Genomic DNA, 22,038 nt, shown 5'->3' with positions numbered 1-22,038 from the left:
AAGAGAATTGCTGCCTCCGAGACCTGCATGAGGACTTCCCTGATGGTAAAGAATCTGCCTGCCAGTGCTAGAGACGTGAGCTTGATTCCTGCATTGGGAAGATCCCCTGAAGAAGGAAATGGCAACCCACTCCAGTACTCATGCCTGGAGAATTCCATGGACAGAGGAACCTGGTAGGCTGCAGCCCATCGGATCGCAAAGAGCCAGACACAACTGAGTGACTAAACAGCAACAACAAGCCCTGCATTAACATCCATGCTCGTCGGCCTTAACATCAACCATGAGCTCACACCACCAGCCAGTGGTCGGGCCAGGGTGAGCTGTGACGTGTGTGGGGGCAGGCAGGTCGGTACAGTCGGCCTTTTCAGGAACGCGTGTTTATTGAGTAGTTATTTTGTGCCCAGCTGTGTTCCCGATACTGAGATTAAATCAGAGACAGCATGAGCTTAAACTGTAGGGGAGGAAGGCTAGTGACGCACAAAGCAAAGAGCAGCTCCAGCTGGTGGTGAGTGAAGCAGGTTAAGGGGCATGTTTGGGACTTTAAACAGGGTCTTCGGGAGAAGACTTAATGAGAAGCTGCCACATGAGCAAAGATGAAGGTGAACCAGGTATGAATCGTGTGGATCTGAAAGAAGAGTGTTCCAGAACAAGGGGACTGACAAGCAAAGGCCTTGGGGTCAGTGGGTGCTAGGCGCATACAAAGCCCAGCAGAGAGACCCAGCAAGACGGAGTGCGTTATCTGGAGCCCTCTGAGCTTTGGCTGGATGAGATGACGGCCATGGGGGCTTGGGGACAGAAGACGGACCTGGGTGACCTGGGTTTTTAAAGCTTGTGCTGGCTGCTGCCTTGAGGGGAGTCTGCATCAGGGCAAATGCAAAACCACGAAGAGCTGGTGGCATCGTCAGGTGATGGGGGTTTAGACCAAGCAGTAGCTGTGAGAAGCGTTTGCTCTTGGTTCCACATGGAGGGCAGAGCCAGCAGACTTTGCTGATGAACTGAACGTGGAATGTGAGAGGAGGAAAAGCAACAAGGATTTCTGAGCAGTTGGATAATAGAGCTTCCAGTTACAGAGCAGGAAAAAAGGAGGCACTGAAGGTGGCGGGGGCAGCAGGGGGCGGCCAGAGGAAGAAGTTCGAGACGTTTGTTGGATGTCCACGGGGAAACGCTGAAGGGAGCTGGACACACAGGTGCGGAGTCCAAGGGAGAAGTTCCAGGCTGGAGATGTGAATGGTGAACGCCTTCCCCACACAGATGGTACTGAAAGCCTGGAGATTAGACACGGTTAGATAGAAAACACCAGACGTCTGAAAACTGAGCCCCAGGACCAAAACAAGTGATCGAATTCTCAAAACCCACATGAAGACTGTGCTTTCAGAAGGAGAGAGGAAGCAGATGCGCCCACTCTCCTGAGAGCTCAAGCAAGAGATCTAGGAGGCAGTGATTCAGGGATGGGCAGACCACAGCCCATGGGCCTAATCCAGCCCTCAACTTGTTTTTATAAATAAAGTTTCATTGGCACACAGCCACACCCATTTGTTTACAGATCACCTTTGGCTCCTTTCAAGTCAGAAGGCAGAGTTGAATAACTTCCACAGAGACTGTGTGGCCTGCAAAGCCTAAAATATTTCTTACCTGGCCCTTTACAGGAGTTTCCAGAGCCCTGAATGATTACATTAAACAGGCCAAGTTCACGGGTGACTCTGATAACAAGTTCGGGGCAGGGGATGCCTGCTTGGAGTGGGTTCGAGAGAGAATGAGGAGAGGCAGCCAGTAGTGAAATCCCTTTTGAGGAGTTTTGCTTTAGAGAAAAGTGACGAAATACAGTAGAGGCTGGAAAAAGACAGTCAATGGAGGTGGTTTTAAGATGGGAGGAATAATTCGTGTGTGCGCTGATAAAAACAGTTCTGGAAAGAGGAAGAATTTCGTGATTCGGGGACGAGAGGAAGCTGTGGTGGGTGATGCCCTGGAAGAGGTGACAGGGGCTGGGATTTAGGGCAGGAAGGTGGGGTCATCTCAGTAGGGAGCTGGCAGTTCGGCCCTAGCCGCAGGAGGGAGGCAGAAGGTAGGGACACAGCGGGGGAGGTGGTCCAGGTGGCGAAGGGAGCATCTGGAGTCTCCCGTGATGGCTTCTGGTGCTCCGTGAAGGGCCCGCAGCTAGGAGTGGGGATGGGAAGGAGGTGCATGGAGCCGCGAGGTGCGATATTGCAGTAGGTGGACCAGACCAGTGTAGCACGGTTACCGGCCACTCGAGGCCATGCCCGTGAACTGAAAGTGTGATTTTCCTCCAGCGACAGCCAGCGATGTGACATGTGGGCTTGGACCTGACTTAACTGAGGCTGAAGACGCCTGTGATGAAGCCAGAAGGGGCAGGGACTTCGTGGTCTGTGATGACCTTGAGGGTTGGGAAGGGGTCAGTGGCAGGGAGCTCCAAGAGGGAGGGGATGTACGTTTTCATGTAGCTGATCCGCATGGTTGGACAGCAGAAACTAACACAATGGTGTAGAGCGAGTAGACTCCAGTTGTAAAAAGCAGGCATGGAATTGAGAATAAGAGATAGAAAGTAGTGACTATAATTCATTCCCGCGCCTGTTCCCGTCTACAGACAGTGTTTATCCATCAGCAAATAGTTATTGATCACCAACAGGTGTGCCAGGCATGATTCTGCATGCTTAAGACACAAGGGAGCCAAAGATGTGGGCCCTCCGGGGAGCCATTTCCTTGCAGACACCTGGCCACCTCCGGCCCGCACAGCAGCCGGGCCCTGTGCACCTGCTGGGGTGCTCAAGGCGCAGGTCCCTGGGCTGTTTTGCACAAATGTCATTGAATCGTCATCTAACAGAAGTCTGCTGGATTCAGTACACGCAAGTGACACCCACCTGCGGAGGGTGCCCGTTTATGGACGTGAGGTGGCTTGGGTCCTGGACCCCCCCTCCCCCGTGCCAAGAACGTGATGCCAGCAACTGGCACCCCCTCTCCTGCATCTTCGCTTTTCTTGCTCTAAAACATGTTCCGTCTTTCGAACACCTCTTCCTGACTGCACGTTTGCTTCAGCCATTTTTCCCGGTTGGCCCCTTTCTAGCATAAACCCTCCCCCAAAATGTCTGTCCCCCTTGCCTCTTCCCCGTCTCTCTTGAATCCACTCCAAGAGGGTTCATTTATTCTTTCCAAACAGTGAACCCATGAACGAGTGATTTAATGAGGAACTATCTCAACTCCCACACATCTACCCATGTCAGAAGACTGGAAAAAGAAAGAAAAAGGGAGGGGTTAGAAAAAAAACAAGGATTTTATAGCACTGAGGCATCCTAACTGCCAGTTCACACATGCCGGGCAGGGACAGTTTTATTAGCTTTTTCTCACTTTTATGAGCTTTCTCCAGGCAAACTGAGAAATTGAGCCCAGAACATGCAGAAACGCCTTTGGCCAGCAGGTGGTGCCAAATGCTCTCTAATCCCCGCGGCCTCGGGCTCCCCGGGTTCCCCGTGCTCTGGTTGCAGAGTTCTGAAACTAGGGAAGGATGCGCGGCCTCGCTGGCCACTAGCGAGCCCTGCTGCTGCTGCTGCTGCTAAGTCGCTTCAGTCGTGTCCGACTCTGTGCGACCCCATAGACGGCAGCCCACCAGGCTCCCCCGTCCCTGGGATTCTCAACCCCCGGTTAATATGAAGTAGAGCCCTTCCTCGGAATCCTCAGGGGATTGTTTCATAGACGGCTCTCCACATCTGTCAATACAACCCACCGCGGACCCTGTTGACTGATCTGTTGAAAGCAAATCCGTGTAGAAGTGGACCCAGGCACTTCAGATCCATGCTGTGCCAGGGTCACCTGTAATTGTAAGTGCTGTGGACCTGCTGTGCTCCTGGACTAAAACTGCCTGCGGCCTCGTGTGTCTTCCTTCTTTCCTCTCGATCACGCTGGTCCTAGGAAGTGGGTGTCCTTGACCTCGGCTATACAGAAGCTATGCAGCTTCGCTGCAGCTCAGGGAAGTCACCTGCCCGAGTCAGCGGTGCCCTGGGGTCAGCCCAGGCGTGCCCACCTCTGCCGTGGGCTGTGCAAACTGCCATGTGCCAGCAGCTCACCCAGGCCCTGCAGCCCTGGACAGCTCCCAGGTGGTGCCGATGGGCTGGCCCTTGAACCCACCTCTTCGCTGGGGTGGAGTCTACCTGCCCTGCACTCCGGATCCTCAGAACAGAATTGGTTTATACCTACAGTGACTATTCTGAGGGCTTATGTGCCTGCCATCAACAGACTCAGGCTCTGTGCCCTCGTGGGGTTTACGGTCTAGCAAGGACTGAAGGATTGGCTGTGAAAACGAAGGTTCCGGAAGGGTTTGTAAAAGTGAGTGAAGTTGCTCAGTCGTGTCCGACTCTTTGCTACCCCATGGACTGTAGCCCACCAGGTTCCTCTGTCCATGGGATTCTCCAGGCAAGAATACTGGAGTGGGTTGCCATTTCCTTCTCCAGGGGATCTTCCCAACCCAGGGATCGAACCCAGGTCTCCCGCATTGCAGGCAGACATTTTACCTCTGAGCCACCAGGGTTTGTAAAGCAGCTCTTAAATATTCCTATTTCCTAGGCTTCCCAGGTGGTTCAGCAGTAAAGAACCCGCCTGCCAATGCAGGAGACATGGGTTCCATCCCTGGATCAGGAAGATCCCCTGGAGGAGGGAATGGCAACCCACTCCAGTATTCTTGCCCAGGAAATCCCATGGACAGAGGAGCCTGGCAGGGTACAGTCCATGGGGTCGCAAAGAGTCCGACATGACTGAGCGACTAAACGACAAGAACAGTACTATTTCCTGGGTGACTCACACCTGCCATCCAGGCGTGGGGATAGTTCAAGCGGAAGTGTGTCTGCGACCCTGGGATCAGGCAGGGGCAGGGGGAAGCTGGGTCATGGGCTCCCTCACTCTGCCACCTCTGTGCCCACAGATCTATTTCTGGGAGGCCCAGCGGCGTAACCTCACCGAGCGGGTGAAGACGCTTTTCCTGGCCGAGAACAGCGTCAAGCTCAAGAACCTGACAGGCTACACCGCCTACATGGTCAGCGTGGCAGCCTTCAACGCCGCGGGGGACGGGCCTCGGAGCACCCCCACCCGGGGCCAGACCCAGCAAGCAGGTGGGGGAGAGGCTGGAGGGGTGGATGGGGAGGCGAGGGGGCCCACCTGGCACCTGGGCTCACAGGCGGGAGGAGGCAGCTGAGTGATGGGAGCTGGGTCCCCAGGCCCCCAGGGTATGCCCTCCAGAGTGGCAGAGCACGGCCCGCCCAGAGGGGCCTGGACGTGAGTGCTCAGAAGAGACGCGCTGGGACTTCCTTGGTAGTCCCGTGGCCATAACTCCACGCTCCCAATGCAGGGGGCCTGAGTTCGATCCCTGGTCAGGGAACTAGATCCCACGTGCCGCATCTAAAGATTCTGCACTCCCCAAAAAAGATCAAAGACCCTGAGTGGCACAGCCAAGACCCAGCATAGCCGAATAAATAAACACATTATTTTAAAAAAAGAATAAGAGAGGCACTATCCCCAGGAAGCCTTGGCCAGGCCCCCCGCATCTAGCCCTTCCTCCCCTCATCTTCCCACGGAAGCCCTCCTTGCCGACGGCCAGTCCGCACCCAGCCAGCCCCCTTCTCTCCCTGCCTTGCTCCCACCTGACTTGCTTTTATCTCTCCAGCTCTGATCATGCCACTGTTCACTTACTGAGCACCTTCCCTGGGCCTGCACTGTGCTAGATGCGGGGGACACAACAGCGAAGGAACCTGATGAGGTCCCCTCCTCCTAGCGGGGGAGTCGGCTGGTTACAAGCATCTAGAGGAATTAACCTCGGGTAGCAGGCGGTGTGAGCGGTCTCAGGGCAGAGGCAGGGGGTGGACAGATGGCTTTGGAGAGGTTGGCCCGTAGAGGCCCGGCTGAGCGGCTGACATCCGGGCTGAGATTTCAGTGGGAAGACGAGGCCGGTCACGGGAAGTCCTGGAGGCGGGGGGTGTTCAGGGTCCAGGGACCAGCAGGTGCCAAGGCCTGGAGGCTGGAGGGGCCAAGAGGCCAGAGCGCAGGCCAGGAGACTTGAGAGAATGGGAGTGAGAGTCAGGGGGTAGACGGCCTGGGGGCCTCGGAAGAAAGTCCGGCATTAATTCTTAGCATGACGGGCAGCCATTGGTTGGGATAAGCAGCTGGGCCACAGGATCTGGCTTATGTTTTTGAAAGATGGCTCTGGCTGCTGAATAGAGGACAGGCTCATGGGGGCAGGGAGGTCCTTTAGGAGGCTGCAGGGGAGCGCAGGGGAGGAGCGGGCGGGGTGCGAGCCCTGCAGCCCACACATGCAGGGCACCCCTCTAGACGGCATCACTGCCACTTGAGCTGCTGTTCCCAGGTGGCGCTAGGGGTAAAGGACCCTCCTGCCAATGCAGGAGACGTAAGAGATGCGGGTTCCACCCCTGCGTCGGGAAGATCCCCTGGAGGAGGGCATGGCAACCTGCTCCAGTATTCTTGCCTGGAGAACCCCTTGGACAGAGGAGCCTGGCAGGCTACAGTCCACCGGGTCACAAAGAGTCGGACACGACTGAAGCGACTTAGCACGAACACTCATTCAGGCGCCTTCTCAGGCAGTAGTATGCACTTGATCTTGTCGGAACCCCCGGATGGGCCCGTTTCACGATGAGCACAGGTGGCCCGGGAAGTGAGGCTTCTCCCCCACGGTCCCCTGCTGGTCGGTGGGAGGGGAGCAGAGGCTGGAGCCCCGCATATCTGAGCTAGTCCTGGGCTGTCTTCACCGCTTCAGTCCCCTCCTTTGCCTGCCATGCAGTTTCCTCCCCTTGGATTTGAATACAAGCCTTTGGGCCTAACCTCACCTCTTTCTCAAGCTGCTGCTTCCCCTTCTGTCCATCATCTTTCTCTTAAAGAGACAGCGAGACCCCGTGGAGTCCGTTCCCAAGTATTGTCCTCCTGGGTTCCGGCTCTGGCTCCAGGGATACCCCTTCCTCCGCCAGGCTCCCGGGGGTCTGTCTGCCTGGCCCCCCCACCCTCTGTCAGTGTCATTGGCCGGATGCGGACCCCCGGGAGCCTGGATGCTTCCGTCACCGGAACGGAGTGTTCTGCCTCACGTCCCTCGCGCAGAGCGGAGGCAGGAAGGGCCTGCAGACCTGACGTCCCCCCTTCACAGACGGCTCACTGACGCTGCCTCCCGGGCCAAGCGGAAGCCAGCAGGGTCAGCCCTGGCTCGGTGGGGAGGCGGCGCTGGACAGTAATAGCCTGGCCGTACCCGTACCCCCCCGCCGCCCCCCAGAGCCAGCTCAGGATGCTGCAGGCTGGACGCTTCCCTCGCTTCCTCTCTGTCCTCCCCCTCAGGCCTCTCCCCTCCTATGGTTTCAGGGTCGGGTTCTCAGGCCAAGAAAATATCTTCCAGAGAGTTGACAGGTCCTGGTTCCGCTGCTTCAGCCAGCGTGGTCTCTCTTGGCCATAATCCCTGGGGCCCCAGGACAAGAGAGAGTCCATGTCCATGGCCAGGCTGGTTGTTTAATGCCCACCTGATGCTCTGAGGCCCAGGCACCCCCCCTGCCCCCAGGGAAGGCAGAACATGACCTGGCACCCCTCTCCCCCGCCTCCACCGCAGCGACCCCAGGGGTCCTGCTTTCAGGGCCAATTATCAGGAGGAAGCCTGAGTTCTCCAACTTTCTGAAAACAAAATCCTGTTTTCTCCTAGTACTTGGACCCTGACATTGAGAAGAGTGCTAAGGATGTCAGCAAGGGAGGGGAGGGGCCCGGTGCCCTCTAGCGACCCCTCCCGCCCTCTCTTGCATGAAACCCCGCTTTCTTGTTTGTCCAGGGACCCACATGCCCCTGCTGGTTCCTCAGAACCAGACCCAGGGCTCTGAACTTCCAGAAGGGAGGAAACAAAGCCCCTCTGCTCTCTCCCTCCAGCCCCCAGCGCTCCCAGCTCCGTCAGGTTCAGCGAGCTGACCACCACCTCCGTGAACGTGTCCTGGGGGGCCCCGGAGTTCCCCAACGGCGTCCTGGAGGGCTACCGGCTGGTGTACGAGCCCTGCACCCCCGTGGATGGTGAGTGCGGCCCCCTTCCAGCGGGGCTCCCCAAACCTGCCCTCTGCATGGTTCCCCTCCATCGTCACTATGCAGAGTCCAAGCAATGAGCCTCTCCCACGTATAAACTGGAGACTGAGGCAGGGCAGGGATGGGACAGGGCCAAGGTCAAACAGCAGCAAGTGGAGGGCAAACTGGAGCAGCAGCTCTGGCCTCCTGAGTCCTAGGAGAGAATTGTTAAGTATGTTCTCCCCATCAGCGGATAGAAATGGGGACGAAGGAAAAACACCTGGGCAAAATACTGCATCCCCAGATGGATCATGGAGACGGACCAGGGGCCTTCCCTAGGGGTCCAGCAGTTAAGACTCCGTGCTCCCAGTGCAGGGACCACGGGTTCAGTCCCTGGTCGGGGAACTAGATCCCACACGCCAAAACTAAGAGGCCACTTGCAGCAACTGAAAGATTCTTCATGCCACAACCAACGAAGAATTGTCAGTTCAGTTCAGTCTGACTCTCTGCGACCCCATGGACTGCAGCACACCAGGCCTCCCTGTCCATCACCAACTCCCGGAGCTTGCTCAAACTCATGTCCATCGAGTTGGTGATGCCATCCAACCATCTCATCCTCTGTCATCCCCTTCTCCTCCCACCTTCAATCTTTCCTAGCATCAGGGTCTTTTCAAATGAATCACAGCCCACAGCCCAAAGCCCAATAAATAAATATATTTTTTAAAGAATAAAAATTTAACAACAATAAAAAGACTAAAAATAAAGATGGACCGTCTCCCAAGGTTCCATCCTACGTGTGATCCCTCAGCCTTAGGGACTCACCTGACCCTGAGTTAGTTCTTCTCTGCCTTTCGTGGGGTCAGGAACCCCTGTGAGACTCTGATCAAAGCCCTGGGGCCTCTCCCTGGGCAGATGCAGAGGTCTGGGGGGCGGGTCACTGCACCTCGCTGCTCTCTGGGAGCCTCCACTCCAGGCCCTGGCTCTGCAGGTTGCCCCCTGCTGCTCTGAGCCCTGGTCCTGTGAGCCATGCTCAGAGCTCTCTGCTCCAGGCCCTGGCTCTGCAGGTTGCCCCCTGCTGCTCTGAGCCCTGGTCCTGTGAGCCATGCTCAGAGCTCTCCCCACAGCCCCTGCCATACCCCTCCCTCCAGGCCCTGGACAGGACCCTGCCCACCTCCCAGGTCCCCCAGGGGCTGCCCCACCACAGCTGAAATCACTGCTGCTGAGTCAGAAAGGCAGGAAGGAGACTGTGCCCCGGGAGGCCTGTGCCCAGTTCCAGGGCCCAGCGAGGCCTCGGGGGTGTGGCCGGCCACCCCTCCCAGACCGCAGAGCCCGACCAGAACAAGGCTGAGCCCTGGGAGCTGAGCCCTTCTGGGTCAGCCCAGGGAACACTGGCCCTCGGTCTTCCCACCCCTCACCTGCGTGTCAGCAGCTCCCCAGGGCCTGGAGGGCCCCAGGAGGAGGGGTGGTCAGGTGTGGGACCCAGGAAAGGAGCCGTTCCTCCCACGGAAGGAAGGAGAGGACAGAGGTCATGGGGGCTAGACGCAGGGGCCGGATGGGCTCTCGAGGCTGTGTCTCGGGGGGTCCACACCCGGAGAAGTGTGGTCCCCTCACCTGCTTGTCACTCAGCCCAGCGGCCTCTGGACCCCGTGGCGCCTCCGAGGCCTTCCAGACTCCCATCCACCCTTGACAGCCCACTAACAGGAACTGCCTGGGCCAGTGAGATGGTGCCCCGCTGGGCCAGCAGTGTGCCTGCACCCCGCTCTCGCCTCAGCCCCAGACTCTGGTCGGCAGCAAACAGGCCTCGCTAAGATGCAGGGAACAAGGACGCAGCACCCCTGGCTCCCTGTAGGGAAGACCAAGACCCAGGCCAGTGAGGGGTTTGCTCCAGCAAGTCAGGGGGCGTGTACCCAGGGCTGTGCATCCCAGGTCTCAGGGCACATCCACCCCGTGACCCCACAGGCTCGTGACCCCCTCGGGAAGCCCCCCTGGAGCACCCACCAATCTGTCCATCAGGACTTCATTCCCGCCCCTCAGCCAGGTGCTCGGTTATTTTCTTCCACCTCGTAGCACCTGCCTAAGATGCTGTCGATACCCTCATTCGTTAGCACAAACTGAACCCAGGGCAGGAGATGTGCCCGGAGAACCCGGGGCCAGCCCTGCACTCTGAGGCCAGCCTGTTGGCTGCGAAGTCTGTCTCCTGGGGTGACCAGCTCCTCGGTGGGTGTGGGAGATGAAACCAGGTCCCAGAGAGGCTGACACTCAGGAGGACTTTGACATGGGAGGCGCAGAGCACAAACTCTCACCTCCTGGAGACCGTCCCAGCCTCCCCTCTAGGAGCTAAGATTCAGGGCGCCGTAGCGTCCTCGCTTTGGCCCTGAAGCGCCTGGTGGGTGTGGCTGATGGAGGGCCAGCGTGAGCCCCCAGCTCTCGCTGGCACTGTGGAACGAGGGAGCCGGGCCAGATCTGAGGTTGTCCTGGGCTGTGGGTGCAGCCACATATGTGTTTCCTCCAGCTCTGGATGGCGGTGTCTTTACAGAAGCACTTCCTGAAAGATGGTCCTTGGGATGTGATTTCTAAGGGGTGGGATGTGGGGGAACCAATGTGTGAGGTACGATGGTTAAATGAAACGAGATAGTTGATTTTTCCCTCCAGATGCTAAAGGACGCTGTGGTTTTTCACTCCGCAGGCAAGCAGGCAGCATAAATGTATATATTCTTGAGGACAGGCTACAGGACTCTGTTCTGAGAATGGTCTTGGAAACACTCCATGTGGTCAAGGGTGCCGGTCCCAGCCTGACTCCAGGGGGTGCAGCCCCTGGCCAGCGCTGACCATTCCCTCCCCGACGGCCTCCCCTACCAGGGCCTGCAGCCCTCACAGGCCACATGCTTCCCCCCCAGGGGTCAGTAAGATCGTGACGGTGGACGTGAAGGGCAGCAGCCCCCTGTGGCTGAAGGTGAAGGACCTGGCGGAGGGGATGACCTACAGGTTCCGCATCAGAGCCAAGACCTTCACCTACGGGCCTGAGATTGAAGCCAACGTCACCACGGGCCCTGGAGAAGGTAAGGGAGCCTTGGGTGGGCGTGGGGGCAGCCGTCCCCACACGCGGCCCCCCAGGTCAGAAAGGGGCATCCAGAGCGTGCCTGGGGGTGCAGAGTTGAGTAAGACGGGGTCTCTGGTGGAGCTCTCGGGCCCACGAGGACTTCAAGGCAGCACCATGGGGTGGGCCTGGGGGGAAGGATGGAGGAGGACAAGGGGGCACTTAAAGGGGGGACATCCCTGATGGTCCAGCGACTAAGACCCCTCGCTCCCAACGCAGCGGGTTCCATCCCTGGTCAGGGAACTAGATCTCAGAGGCCCCCACCTGAGGGTCCATACACCGCAGCTAAGATCAAAATCCTGCCTGCCGCAACGAAGACCCAGTGAAGCCATGTAAATTAATTTAAAATAATTTTTTAAATTTAAAAACGGAATAAACAAAGGCGGCAATTCTAGAACACCTCATGGGGTGCGGCATTTAGATGGATGCGTGGGAAGAGAGACCAGCGTTCCATAGGATTCTGACGGCGGTTGAGGTAGTGGGGCGGGGAGGGGGGGGGGGGGCGGCGGGGGGGGGTGGCCAGCTGTGAGGGAGGGCCAGCCAGGCTGCAGGGGTCACCTGTGTCATCAGAGCGTGTCTCAAGGAGACACTGACGTCAGAACCCCTGGGGTTCTCATGATAACGCGGATTCCTGGGGCCCAAGGTAGGCAGGCAGCATCCCTGAGCATCCCTGGGAATGTGCATTTGAATGAAAGAGCCCAAGTGGCTCTCTGGTACCTGCTGTGAGAACCAGGGCTCTGGGGGTCTGCAGGCGTGGGACCGGGTCCAGGGAGGCCTGGCGGCCACATGCCCCCTAAACAGGGGACAGAGGGGCAGCGTTAGGGGGCAGGCCAGGCCCTGTGCACTGGGCCCGGGGTGACGGGGAGCACTGGGGACCAGGAAGGAAAGAGTAGCTTAGTTTGGACTTTGTGACCCTCCCTGGGGTCGTCCTCAGGCTGTGGGAACTCTTCTTCTTGAGGTTGAGGCTTAGCTCCCCAGGGCCTCTTTCATGCAGGATGTCCTCTCCTGATGTAGACGTTGCCTCACAGACTCTCTGCATTCCTGCCCTGCCCCCAGCCCCACCAGGCTCCCCCTGAAGCCCCTCCTCCCCGTCCTCCTTGCCCACCTCCCTGAGCTGGGAGGTGCTGACCCGGCGGGCGGCCTCTGCTGCCCAGTGGGAGCGGGTTCCAGGCGGCCACCCTTCACTCTCTTACTGGGTGCTTTCTCCCCACCTCTGGTTCTGAAGAAGGGCAGGCTGGCTCCCAAGGCTCCCAGGGTTGGAACACAGCCTGCAGGGCCGCAGCGGGCAGCTTGCCAGGGAGCTGCCCTCCCCCTGCCCTCCACCTGCCCCCAGCCCCTCCCCAGGCAAGCGGACGCCTCTCACCTGAGCCGCTTCCCAGGGAAACAAAAGCAGGAAGGGAGCTGGCGGGAGACCAGGGGGACAGAGCAGGGGCGGGGGGCCTGGAGAGGCCCGCCTGGAGAACACGGTGTTCTAACCTGAGCCCTGAAGTGTCGGGGTTTGGGGGAGCGGGGAGGAAGTGCGGAGGAGTGGGGAGGGGCTCTGAGAAAGCTCCGCACTGCGCCCACTGGAGGAGGGCTCAGTGGACGTGCAGCCCGGCACCCTCTTCCCTCCAGGCCAGCTCCGCGGGCGGGCTGGAAGCTTCTAGTCTGGAGACAGCTCCACTCTGCCCCAGGTTCTGCCCTGGAGGGAATGAGAGCCGGGGGTGCTGGGAGCCTCGCCCCACCGCTCACACCCGCCTGGGCAGCATCCCACACCCCCCAGCCCTCCACCTTTGCCCTGGGCTGTGGGCAGGATGCTGGTGCGGGAAGGGAGGAAGGAAGGAAGGAAGGCAGGCAGGTTCTGAGGCCCTCCGAGGCCGTGGGCAGGGCTGGGCCGTGGGCCACCAGGCTCAGGAGGTGAGCCCCTCGCCTGCCTTCTGGCCGGTCACCTCCCCCGGGGCCTGGAGGGTCACCTCCCCCGGGGCCTGGAGGCGCTTCAGTCTGAAGCTGGGCTCTCGGCTCCTTCCCCCGAGGCGTCCACAGGGGCCCCGGGCTAGCCTGCCGCCCACACCCCGCTGCCTGGTACGGTCCTGTCCCGAAGGCATGGAGGAAGCACCTGCTGTGTCCAGGCTCCCAGGAGGCGGGGCTCCAGGCACATGGGGATCAGCAAGCGGGGGCCCTGGGGGCCCTGGGGGCCAGCACAGCAGGGCCCTCCGGAGAGGAAGGGGCTCAGGACGCTCTGTGGACAAAGCAGGCTCGCTTAGTCCTCTGCCTACAGACCAAGCTCCTCCCTCCTGCTCTGGGCCCTGGAGTTGGCCCCCCCAGCGGCCCATGAGGCACCTGTCACCCCAGGAGAGCCCGTCCCAGGGGCAGGGCTGGGTCCTTCCTCACTCCTCCTGGTGGCAGGGGCCCTGGATCCTCCTGCGGCCTTAGCCTCCTCTCTGGCCTCGCCCTTAGAGGCAGTGCAGCTGGGGGCCTTTGTGGCATCTCCCTACACACCTCTCCTGGAAGGCAGGGGCTGTGGGTGACCCGGCGGAGAGTAAGTCAGGTCCTTCAGGCCTGGCCGGGACACACTCCTCAGGGGCACGGCACGTGGAGGGGTTCCGGACACCCTGGCCGGGGTTTTGTACTCGGGTCCTCCTGCTGGAGCTCAGGGAGATGGGTGGGGCACCTGGCCCCGCTCTGGGGCATCCCCTCGCTCACCGTGTGTGTGTGTGTGTGTGTGTGTGTGTGTGTGTGTGTGTGTGTGTACAGGTGCTCCCGGCCCGCCTGGAGTGCCCATCATTGTGCGGTACAGCTCGGCCATTGCTATTCACTGGTCCAGCGGAGACCCAGGCAAAGGGCCCATCACCCGCTACGTCCTCGAGGCTCGGCCTTCAGGTACGTCCACCCGGGCTGAGGCGGCTGGGGGTCATCGCATGACAGGGCGCGTGTGCTCTGCCAGGGGGAAGCGAGGGGGCCCCCTGTGGCGAGTGGGACACGGGACTCACACCCTAGTTACGGCTCACCCTGGAGGCCCTGGAGAACAGGGTTTATCGCCGGGTGAGGACCAGCTCAAGTCGGGGGGGTCATCCAAGAAGCCAGAGGAACGAAGGTTTGGGCTCCTGTTGGCTAAACGCCCACTGCCTCCACGTGACCCCACCGACCAAAGGCCCACCAGGAGGCTGGCCGTCCCCTGGAGAACCAGCGCCCCTTTGAGTGCCGTCTCTGCATCCCAGCTCTCGCCACGGTTTCTATCACGTCCCGGGCTCTCCTCTCAAGCCTGAAATCGAATCACGAGAACCTCTGAAGGCATCAGGAGCGGCTGGATAAGTCACTGCTGGGTCACAGCGACACCCGCGGCGGCTCTTGGGCTCCTCTTCCACCAGGAGCTCCCGCCCTCGGCCAGCTCCCTCCGTTGCTAGGTTTCCGATTCATCAGAGGCGCCGGAGTTAGTGCAGGCTGGAGGCTTGTTCTCGATGTTCCATGGATGTGTGACTAGGTAACCCAAGTTGAGAAAGAAAGGAAAAAAGAAGACTGTGTTGCTCCCGCACAAGCAGCAAATACTAATTGGGAAGCTGGCATCTTAGGAGCTAATACTCCTAACGGGGCCATTGGCACATCCCAGCGACATGGTTAGTACCACAGGGTGGCTGAGCGCTAATCATCTCGATAGCAAATAATTCACTCCAGCAGTTCCAGGAAGCCGCCAGCACCCGGTCATTGCCTTAATCTTGGGCTAATAATCGCAGTCGCAAATATCATGTAAACAGCTATTATGTCCAGCAGCTCAGATCCAACGTGTAGCCGGAACATACAGGCAGCCTTGGCTTCCTCCCCACTCCAGATGGTCCCTCCCTGGCCCTCCAGGCTGCTGACTTGGCCGGGAGACCACCTCCTGCTTCTCCCATCCAGGGCCTGGAGCCTGTTTTTTCCATCCAAGTTGGCCTGCTGGGGTGCCAGGCTGTGGAATGTTGGCCCAGGACTTCAGCCCTGTGGATTTTCCAGCGTTCCCTGGGAGGCCCAGCGTGGGACCTGGTGTTCTGGGTTTGGGAGCCGTGACTCGGTCCCCATAGTTGCGGTCAAGGGCAGAGCATAAGAGGAAGGATCAGGCCAGGACCCCTTGAAGGCTGGGAGCGCAGATTCCTCATTCTGAGGGTGAAATCGCCCTCGTCTTTGGCTCCCCCTGCACCGCTGTGCTTGGTTTGGGCAGAACCAACTAGACATGAGAAGCCACGTTCTGCAGACCAGGGAGGGACCCACCTGACATTTGGGACCCATGGGACCCATGCTGCACATCAGCTAAGTCCCGGGGCTGCAGGCCAGAGCCACAGCATTTCGTTCCAGAGCTTGTGGTCTGGCCACACCGTTTGTTCCTGCGTGGGGGGGTCAAGGAGGCACAGACCGCAGGCAGGAGCACTACCCTGTGTGGCTTTTGTGGAAAGGGAACAGAAAAATAGGGGCCTGGCTAAGTGAAAGTGAAAGTGTTAGTCGCTCAGCTGTGTCCGACTCTGCCACCCCAAGAACGGTAGCCCACCGGCTCCTCTGTCCATGGGATTCTCCAGGCACAAATACTGGAGAGGGTTGCCATTTCCTTCTCCAAGGGATCTTCCAGACCCAAGAACCTTGGTCTCCTGCATTGCAGATGGATTCTTACCATCTGAGCCACCAGGGAAGCCCAAGAAAAGGAGAACCTACCTTCATGATAGAACAGTGTGCTTAGTCACTCAGTTGTGTCTGACTCTCTGTGACCCCATGGACTGTAGCCCGCCAGGCTCCTCTGTCCCTGGGATTCTCCAGCCAAGAGTACTGGAGTGGGTTGCTATGCCCTTCTCCAGGGGATCTTCCCAACCCAAGGAACAAACCCAGGTCTCTTGCATTGCAAGCAGATTCTTCACCATCTGAGCCACCTGGGACTCATGATAGCATATTAGGCAGCCTCTCAAAAGCCTGCTGGCCAGCACTTTTTACTGTCGTGAGAAATGAATCTATAGATTTCTTTTGCACAAAGTGCTGGATGGGGAGGCTCCTTCACTGGACGGTTGAGTTGGATTGGGTGTTAAAAAGTTTTCCACTTATGATACATTTTTCAATATTTTGCAGAGATTTTAATTAAAAAGAGGGAGAGGGAGTTCCTGGTAGTCCAGTGGTTAGGACTCAGCCAGGATCTGGCTTCAATCCCTGGTCAGGGAACTAAGATCTCACAGGCTGCATGGCATCAGTTCAGCTCAGTCGCTCAGTCGTGTCTGACTCTGCGACCCCATGGGCTGCAGCACACCAGACCTCCCTGTCCATCACCAACTCCTGGAGCTTACTCAAACTCATGTCCATCAAGTCATTGATGTCATCCAACCATCTCATTCTCTGTCGTCCCCTTCTCCTCCTGCCTGCAATCTTTCCCAGCATCAGGGTCTTTTCCAATGAGTCAGTTCTTAGCATCAGGTGGCCAAAGTATTGGAGCTTCAGCTTCAGCATCAGTCCTTCCAATTCAAGTATCAGTCCTTCCAGTTCAAGACTGATTTCCTTTAGGATGGACTGGTTGGATTTCCTTGCAGTCATGGCTGGGATTAATTAATTAATTAAAGTATAAAAAAAGAATAAAAGGGTCAGATACTTGTAAAAAGTATCTCCCGAGAACCTACTCAGCACCAAGCACGGGGGATTCGGTGTCAAGGGGGCAGGCCTGACAGGCCTGGGGTCCGGGAGCACCGGTTAAGGTCAGGTAGACCGCCCCCTCCCAACAGGTGCCTCCCTCTCTGTCCTCCCGCAGATGAGGGGCTCTGGGACATTCTCATCAAAGACATCCCCAAGGAGGTCACGTCCTACACGTTCAGCATGGACATCCTCAAGCCAGGCGTGAGCTACGACTTCCGGGTCATCGCAGTCAATGACTACGGTTTTGGGACCCCCAGCAGCCCCTCCCAGTCTGTACCAGGTACCACCTACAGGGTAAGGGGTGGGGGGGTCTGGGGCAGGGATGAGGGAGGATAGGCAGCAGCCCCAGAGGCACTGGTCTGGGGACCCAGAAGGCATTGTCCTCTCAGTTCTCCGAAGCCAAGATCCCTGGGCTGGGGCCCGGGTCAGCCTTCAATTCCGGAAGGAGCTGGGGGTCAGAGGTCTTGGGAGTTCCTTTCCAAGGACTCCAGAAGCCCTGGGCAGCGGGCCCAGTGGGCTTGAGGATGAATCGGTGGGACCAAGATGGGAGCTTCCGTGGGCTCATCACCCAGGAAATCCGAGGGCATCAGGTCATACACTGTGTATCCATGGAAACCACCCCCCAACATAGAGCCTGGAGCCTGTGAAGCTCAGGCCTGAGCGAGCAGCATCCTGCGAGGGCAGGACTCCATCCCTACCCCTTCCTTCCTGCCTTTCTCTTCCCATCACCTCCGAGCTCACAGAGGACCAGTACTGAAACCCACAGCCCCACATCTAATCACTTTTAATAGGCACTTCCCCTGAGACAGGAATAGCGTTCAAAGTTTCTACTCACTGGGCCAGTTTCAGAAGCCATGTGCTTTTGCCCTTGGCCTGATTGATAAAACCAAATGACAGGAAGTCAGCACTTCAAGTCTGAAATAGAAGAGCCCGCCCCCTCAGTCAGCAGCGCGGATTAGTACCAGCCCCATGCAGGGAGCACAGTCCTGGCGGCTTTGAAAGAAGGGGAGTCTCCCTGGAGGAGCCTTTCTGAAGACCTGCTCATGTCCACCCTCCCGGCTACCAGAAAAGATTCTGTCCCTACTTAACCTTGGGAGAGAAACTGTCCCAGGCCCACCACAGGTCAGGCAAGCACCTTTCTAACACACATTGACATCTACCAAGGTAGCCCCTGGGTCATAAGTGGCAAGGAAAAATAAGAAAAAATAGCAAGCTCACAGCTCTGCTCCTTCTGTGTGCTTAGCAGACATCACTAATCAATCCCAGCACTCAGGAGTCGAGAAACCCCCTCGATTCACGCTTCCTCATGTATCTTTAGCAGACATCACTAGTCAATCCCAGCACTCAGGAGTCGAGAAACCTCAACTCACTCTTCCTCCTGTATTTTTAGCAGACATCACTAATCAATCAGTCTAGAAATGGCCTCAGCCCTTTCTCAAACCAGCCCTCCAGGCAGCCCCTTTACTGATAAACCAGAGCTGGCCCTTGAGATGAAACCATCCCTACCAACCCGAGATTCTACCTCGTTCTGAGGGCGCAGACTCACCTGCCCATAAAGTGTGAGAGCAGGTGGTAGGGTCCCAGCTGGAGCCAGAGGCTTGGAGGCAGGACAGGTCTGAGCACCACGGACCTGACGCCCGCTCCATGCTCCAGCCCAGAAAGCCAACCCCTTCTATGAGGAGTGGTGGTTCTTGGTGGTCATCGCACTTGTTGGCCTCATCTTCATCCTGCTCCTCGTCTTTGTGCTCATCATCCGAGGCCAGAGCAAGAAGTATGCTAAGAAGACAGACGCAGGTGAGTTGGCTGGATGGGACTTTCTCGGGACCATCTCCCTTTTCGGCAAAGGTGGTGTGGGGGAGGTCTCTCTCCTGGAAAAGCACCCGCTCTGATGGGGGTGGGGGTCTCCTAGGGTTCCTACACACAGTCTCACAATCTCCATCTCCAGTTTTGGTTTAAACTCTAACAGAAGAAAGAGGGGGCAGCCTAGCCATAGGGGAAAGGGGCCACCCGGTCTAAAAGGATGGAGTGCGTGGTGGATGTCAGTCTCTGCCCTCCCCAGGCAACAGTGCCAAGACCGGTGCGCTGGGCCATGGCGAGATGATGAGTTTGGATGAGAGCAGTTTTCCTGCCCTGGAACTCAACAACCGACGACTCTCTGTCAAGAACTCCTTCTGCCGAAAGAATGGCCTGTATACCAGGTAGTGGGCTCTCTGCATGGGGTACCGGGCGGGTGGAGGTGGGACCAGCATCGCCTGGGCCACAGAGCAGGCAGCAAGCAGCTGGCTTCACCTCATCCTGGAAGCAGCATGCTCAGTTGCTCGGTTGTGTCCAACTCTTTGTGACCACATGGATTAGCCCACCAGGCTCCTCTGTCTATGTAATTTCCCTGGCAAGGATACTGGAGTGGATTGCCATTTCCTCCTGCAGGGGAATCCTCCTGACCCAGGGATCAAACCCACATTTCCTACATCGGCAGGTGGATTCTTTACCACTGCGCCACCAGGGCAGCCCCCCTGGAAGCGGCATTCACTAGGAATGGTCACTAGGCAAAGAGAGCCAAGCCCAGGCAGCTCCACAGAGGGGTGGGGAGAAAGTCACGAGGAGCTGGGGACAGAGGGTGTCTGCCAACCACAGCAGGATGCAAATCGTTTGCACAACTTTGCAAACCACTAACTGCTGTTTGGGGCCAAGTGCTCCTGGTACAGGCCTGAAGCCCTGATAGCCACTGGCCCAAAAGGTGAGAGGCACCCAGCGAAGGTGGGCTGGGCAGACACACTCAAGAGCTGCCAGGAGTCCCCCATGACTGCTTCTGCCTTCGCCTGACCTTCCTGTTCTGGAAAGAGGGGATGCCCTCTCCCCAGGCACCTGCTCACACCCTCTGTGGCCATAGGCAGTTTTCTCCCACCCACCCTTGAAGTCTACACACCCCACATTGTTCTCAAAAGGCAGCATCCAAGAAGAGCCAACCAGGAGAGGACCAGGCTGCACCAGCTCCTATATTCGCCTGACTCCTCTCCACCCAGGGTCCCTGCTAGCCGCACCTGCTGTGGCCTACCAGGCTGCCCGTTTCCAAGGTCAGGGTCAGTTGCTAGGGCTCACCTGAGCGTCACCTGATTGATCTGGCAGTTTCAGACATTGAGAGCATGAGGGAGAGGTTGGGGCTGCAGCTCAGGGGCTCCAGCCTCGGCCCCATTAACATTCCCGGCTCATCGGAGGTGCCCACGGGACTGAGGGGATGCCTCTCCCAGGGCCAGCTCACAAAGGTTCCCTCTGTCTGGTCCTGAAAGGAAGAGGCGAAGTGTGTGTTCATCAGGAGGACTTCCAGCGGGAGGGGTGTGCAGGCCAGCCAGGCCAAGCTCTCATCTCCCGCCAAAGCCAGCTTTCCAAAGAAAGAGCCATTTGAGGCCGTGGTGGCAGGCCCAGCATGGCCACTGTGACCCCGCCAGGCTGGCTCCAGGGCCCTGCCACATGGAACAAGAGGGCGTTTCACCCACAGGCTGGCTTTGCCCGCCTCTCACACCCCCAGTGTACACACACCGCGGCCCCTGTGTCTCCCCTCCATCACTGTGTACACACAAAAATCCCACGTGCCCCAAACCATCCCCAGGCTCCTGCAGCCTGACCCAGGCACAGCGTGTGTTGCCAAGACGGTGTTAGCCTGGCCCCCCATCTCCCCCTCCTGTTGGTGTCCCGTGTCTGCCTGTCTCGCCCCCCATCTCCCCCTCCTGTTGGTGTCCCGTGTCTGCCTGTCTCGCCCCCCATCTCCCCCTCCTGTTGGTGTCCCGTGTCTGCCTGTCTCGCCCCCCATCTCCCCCTCCTGTTGGTGTCCCGTGTCTGCCTGTCTCGCCCCCCATCTCCCCCTCCTGTTGGTGTCCCGTGTCTGCCTGTCTCATCTAGTGAAGCTGCTGCTAGGTCTGCTGTTTCTAAGTAGCTTAAAGATGCAGCTTTGTTGATTGGCATAAAATCCATGCAGATACGGTACAAGGGGTTGGAGGTGGCAGGGGTATTGCTTGTGACACGGTCACCGGCCACCAGGCTGTTCTCAGAGCGGCATTTCAGCAGGAAACCACCTCTGGCTCGGGCGGGGCCGCTGGGGTTCAGGGCCTCTGTGCTAGGAAGGTTTCCTGGAGCCGACGGGCCCGATCACGGGGCATCGGGCCCTGGGCAGGGCCCCCTGGCACCCCTTCCTGGGAAGACATGAGTAAGGCAGAGTCATGGGGGACCCCAGCCACCTGCCCAGGGCCCCTGGGAGCCTGCACGGCCCCCAGCCCAGCCCCCCGCCTCTCACGCACCCCACAGCAGGTGGAGCGCCCGAGGCGCCCCGTCCTGGGTGTCTGTGAGATGACTCAGAGCCGGCTGGCCTCTTACTCCCCGGGAGGCGCACAGCTTTCTCCAGGGCTGGTTTTCGAAGGTAGGGCGGGCCTGAGCCTGTCTCTGGTCTCTGAGCAGATGTGGAAGGAGGGAGGCCGTGTGCCCCTTTTCTCCCCCGACCCTCGGCGTCCACTCTCTAGAGCTCCCCTTGTGAGTTTGAGAGTCACCTGGGGAGCTTGTCTGCAGGGCAGGTGTCCAGACCTCACCTGAGGTTCCAGTGCCGGGGTCTCAGTGCGGCCCAGAAACGCTGCGAAACGTTCACTGCCAAGCCTCCCCTGCCTGGGGCCTTGGGAGCACCACTGGAGAAGCAGGCTGCAGCCTCCCCAGCGCCCCGGTGCCTGAGCCAGTGTGGGAGGCTGGTCCTGGGCCTACAAGGCCTAGAGACACACACACACACACACACACAGACACACATAGACACACAGACACACATAGACTCACAGACACACATAGACACACACACAGACACACACACACATAGACACACAGACACATATAGACACACACACACATATAGACACACATACACAGACACACATAGACACATACATAGACACACACACATAGACACACAGACACACATAGACTCACAGACACACACAGACACACACAGACACACAGACACACACACACATAGACACACACACATATAGACACACACACACATCAACACACACACACATACACAGACACACATACATATAAACACACACAGACACACACAGACTCACACAAGATACACGCGCACACACACACACAGACACACACACACATATAGACACACAGACACACACATCGACACCCACACATACATAGACACACACACATAGACACACACACACAGAGACACACACACATATAGACACACAGACACACACACACATAGACACACAGATACATAGACACACACACACATACACAGA

At 58.2% G+C, this 22,038-nt stretch overlaps 1 protein-coding gene across 2 annotated transcripts in view; it reads left to right on the top strand.

The window, feature by feature from the left end:
* SDK2 (sidekick cell adhesion molecule 2) overlaps positions 1–22,038 on the top strand; it is a 272,105-nt gene that overhangs the window by 234,661 nt on the left and 15,406 nt on the right. For both annotated transcript variants that reach the window (XM_025279404.3, XM_025279402.3), the window contains 7 exons: positions 4,928–5,114; positions 7,909–8,046; positions 10,932–11,093; positions 13,865–13,990; positions 16,860–17,024; positions 18,398–18,538; positions 18,804–18,942. In XM_025279404.3, coding sequence (XP_025135189.3) covers positions 4,928–5,114; positions 7,909–8,046; positions 10,932–11,093; positions 13,865–13,990; positions 16,860–17,024; positions 18,398–18,538; positions 18,804–18,942 — 1,058 coding nt within the window. The remainder of the gene's footprint in view (positions 1–4,927; positions 5,115–7,908; positions 8,047–10,931; positions 11,094–13,864; positions 13,991–16,859; positions 17,025–18,397; positions 18,539–18,803; positions 18,943–22,038) is intronic.

Source organism: Bubalus bubalis, chromosome 3, assembly GCF_019923935.1.
Source record: "Bubalus bubalis isolate 160015118507 breed Murrah chromosome 3, NDDB_SH_1, whole genome shotgun sequence".
Classification (NCBI taxonomy): domain Eukaryota; kingdom Metazoa; phylum Chordata; class Mammalia; order Artiodactyla; family Bovidae; genus Bubalus; species Bubalus bubalis.
The sequence above is the reverse complement of the archived record's forward strand: the minus strand, read 5'-3'. Positions and strand labels throughout refer to the sequence as shown.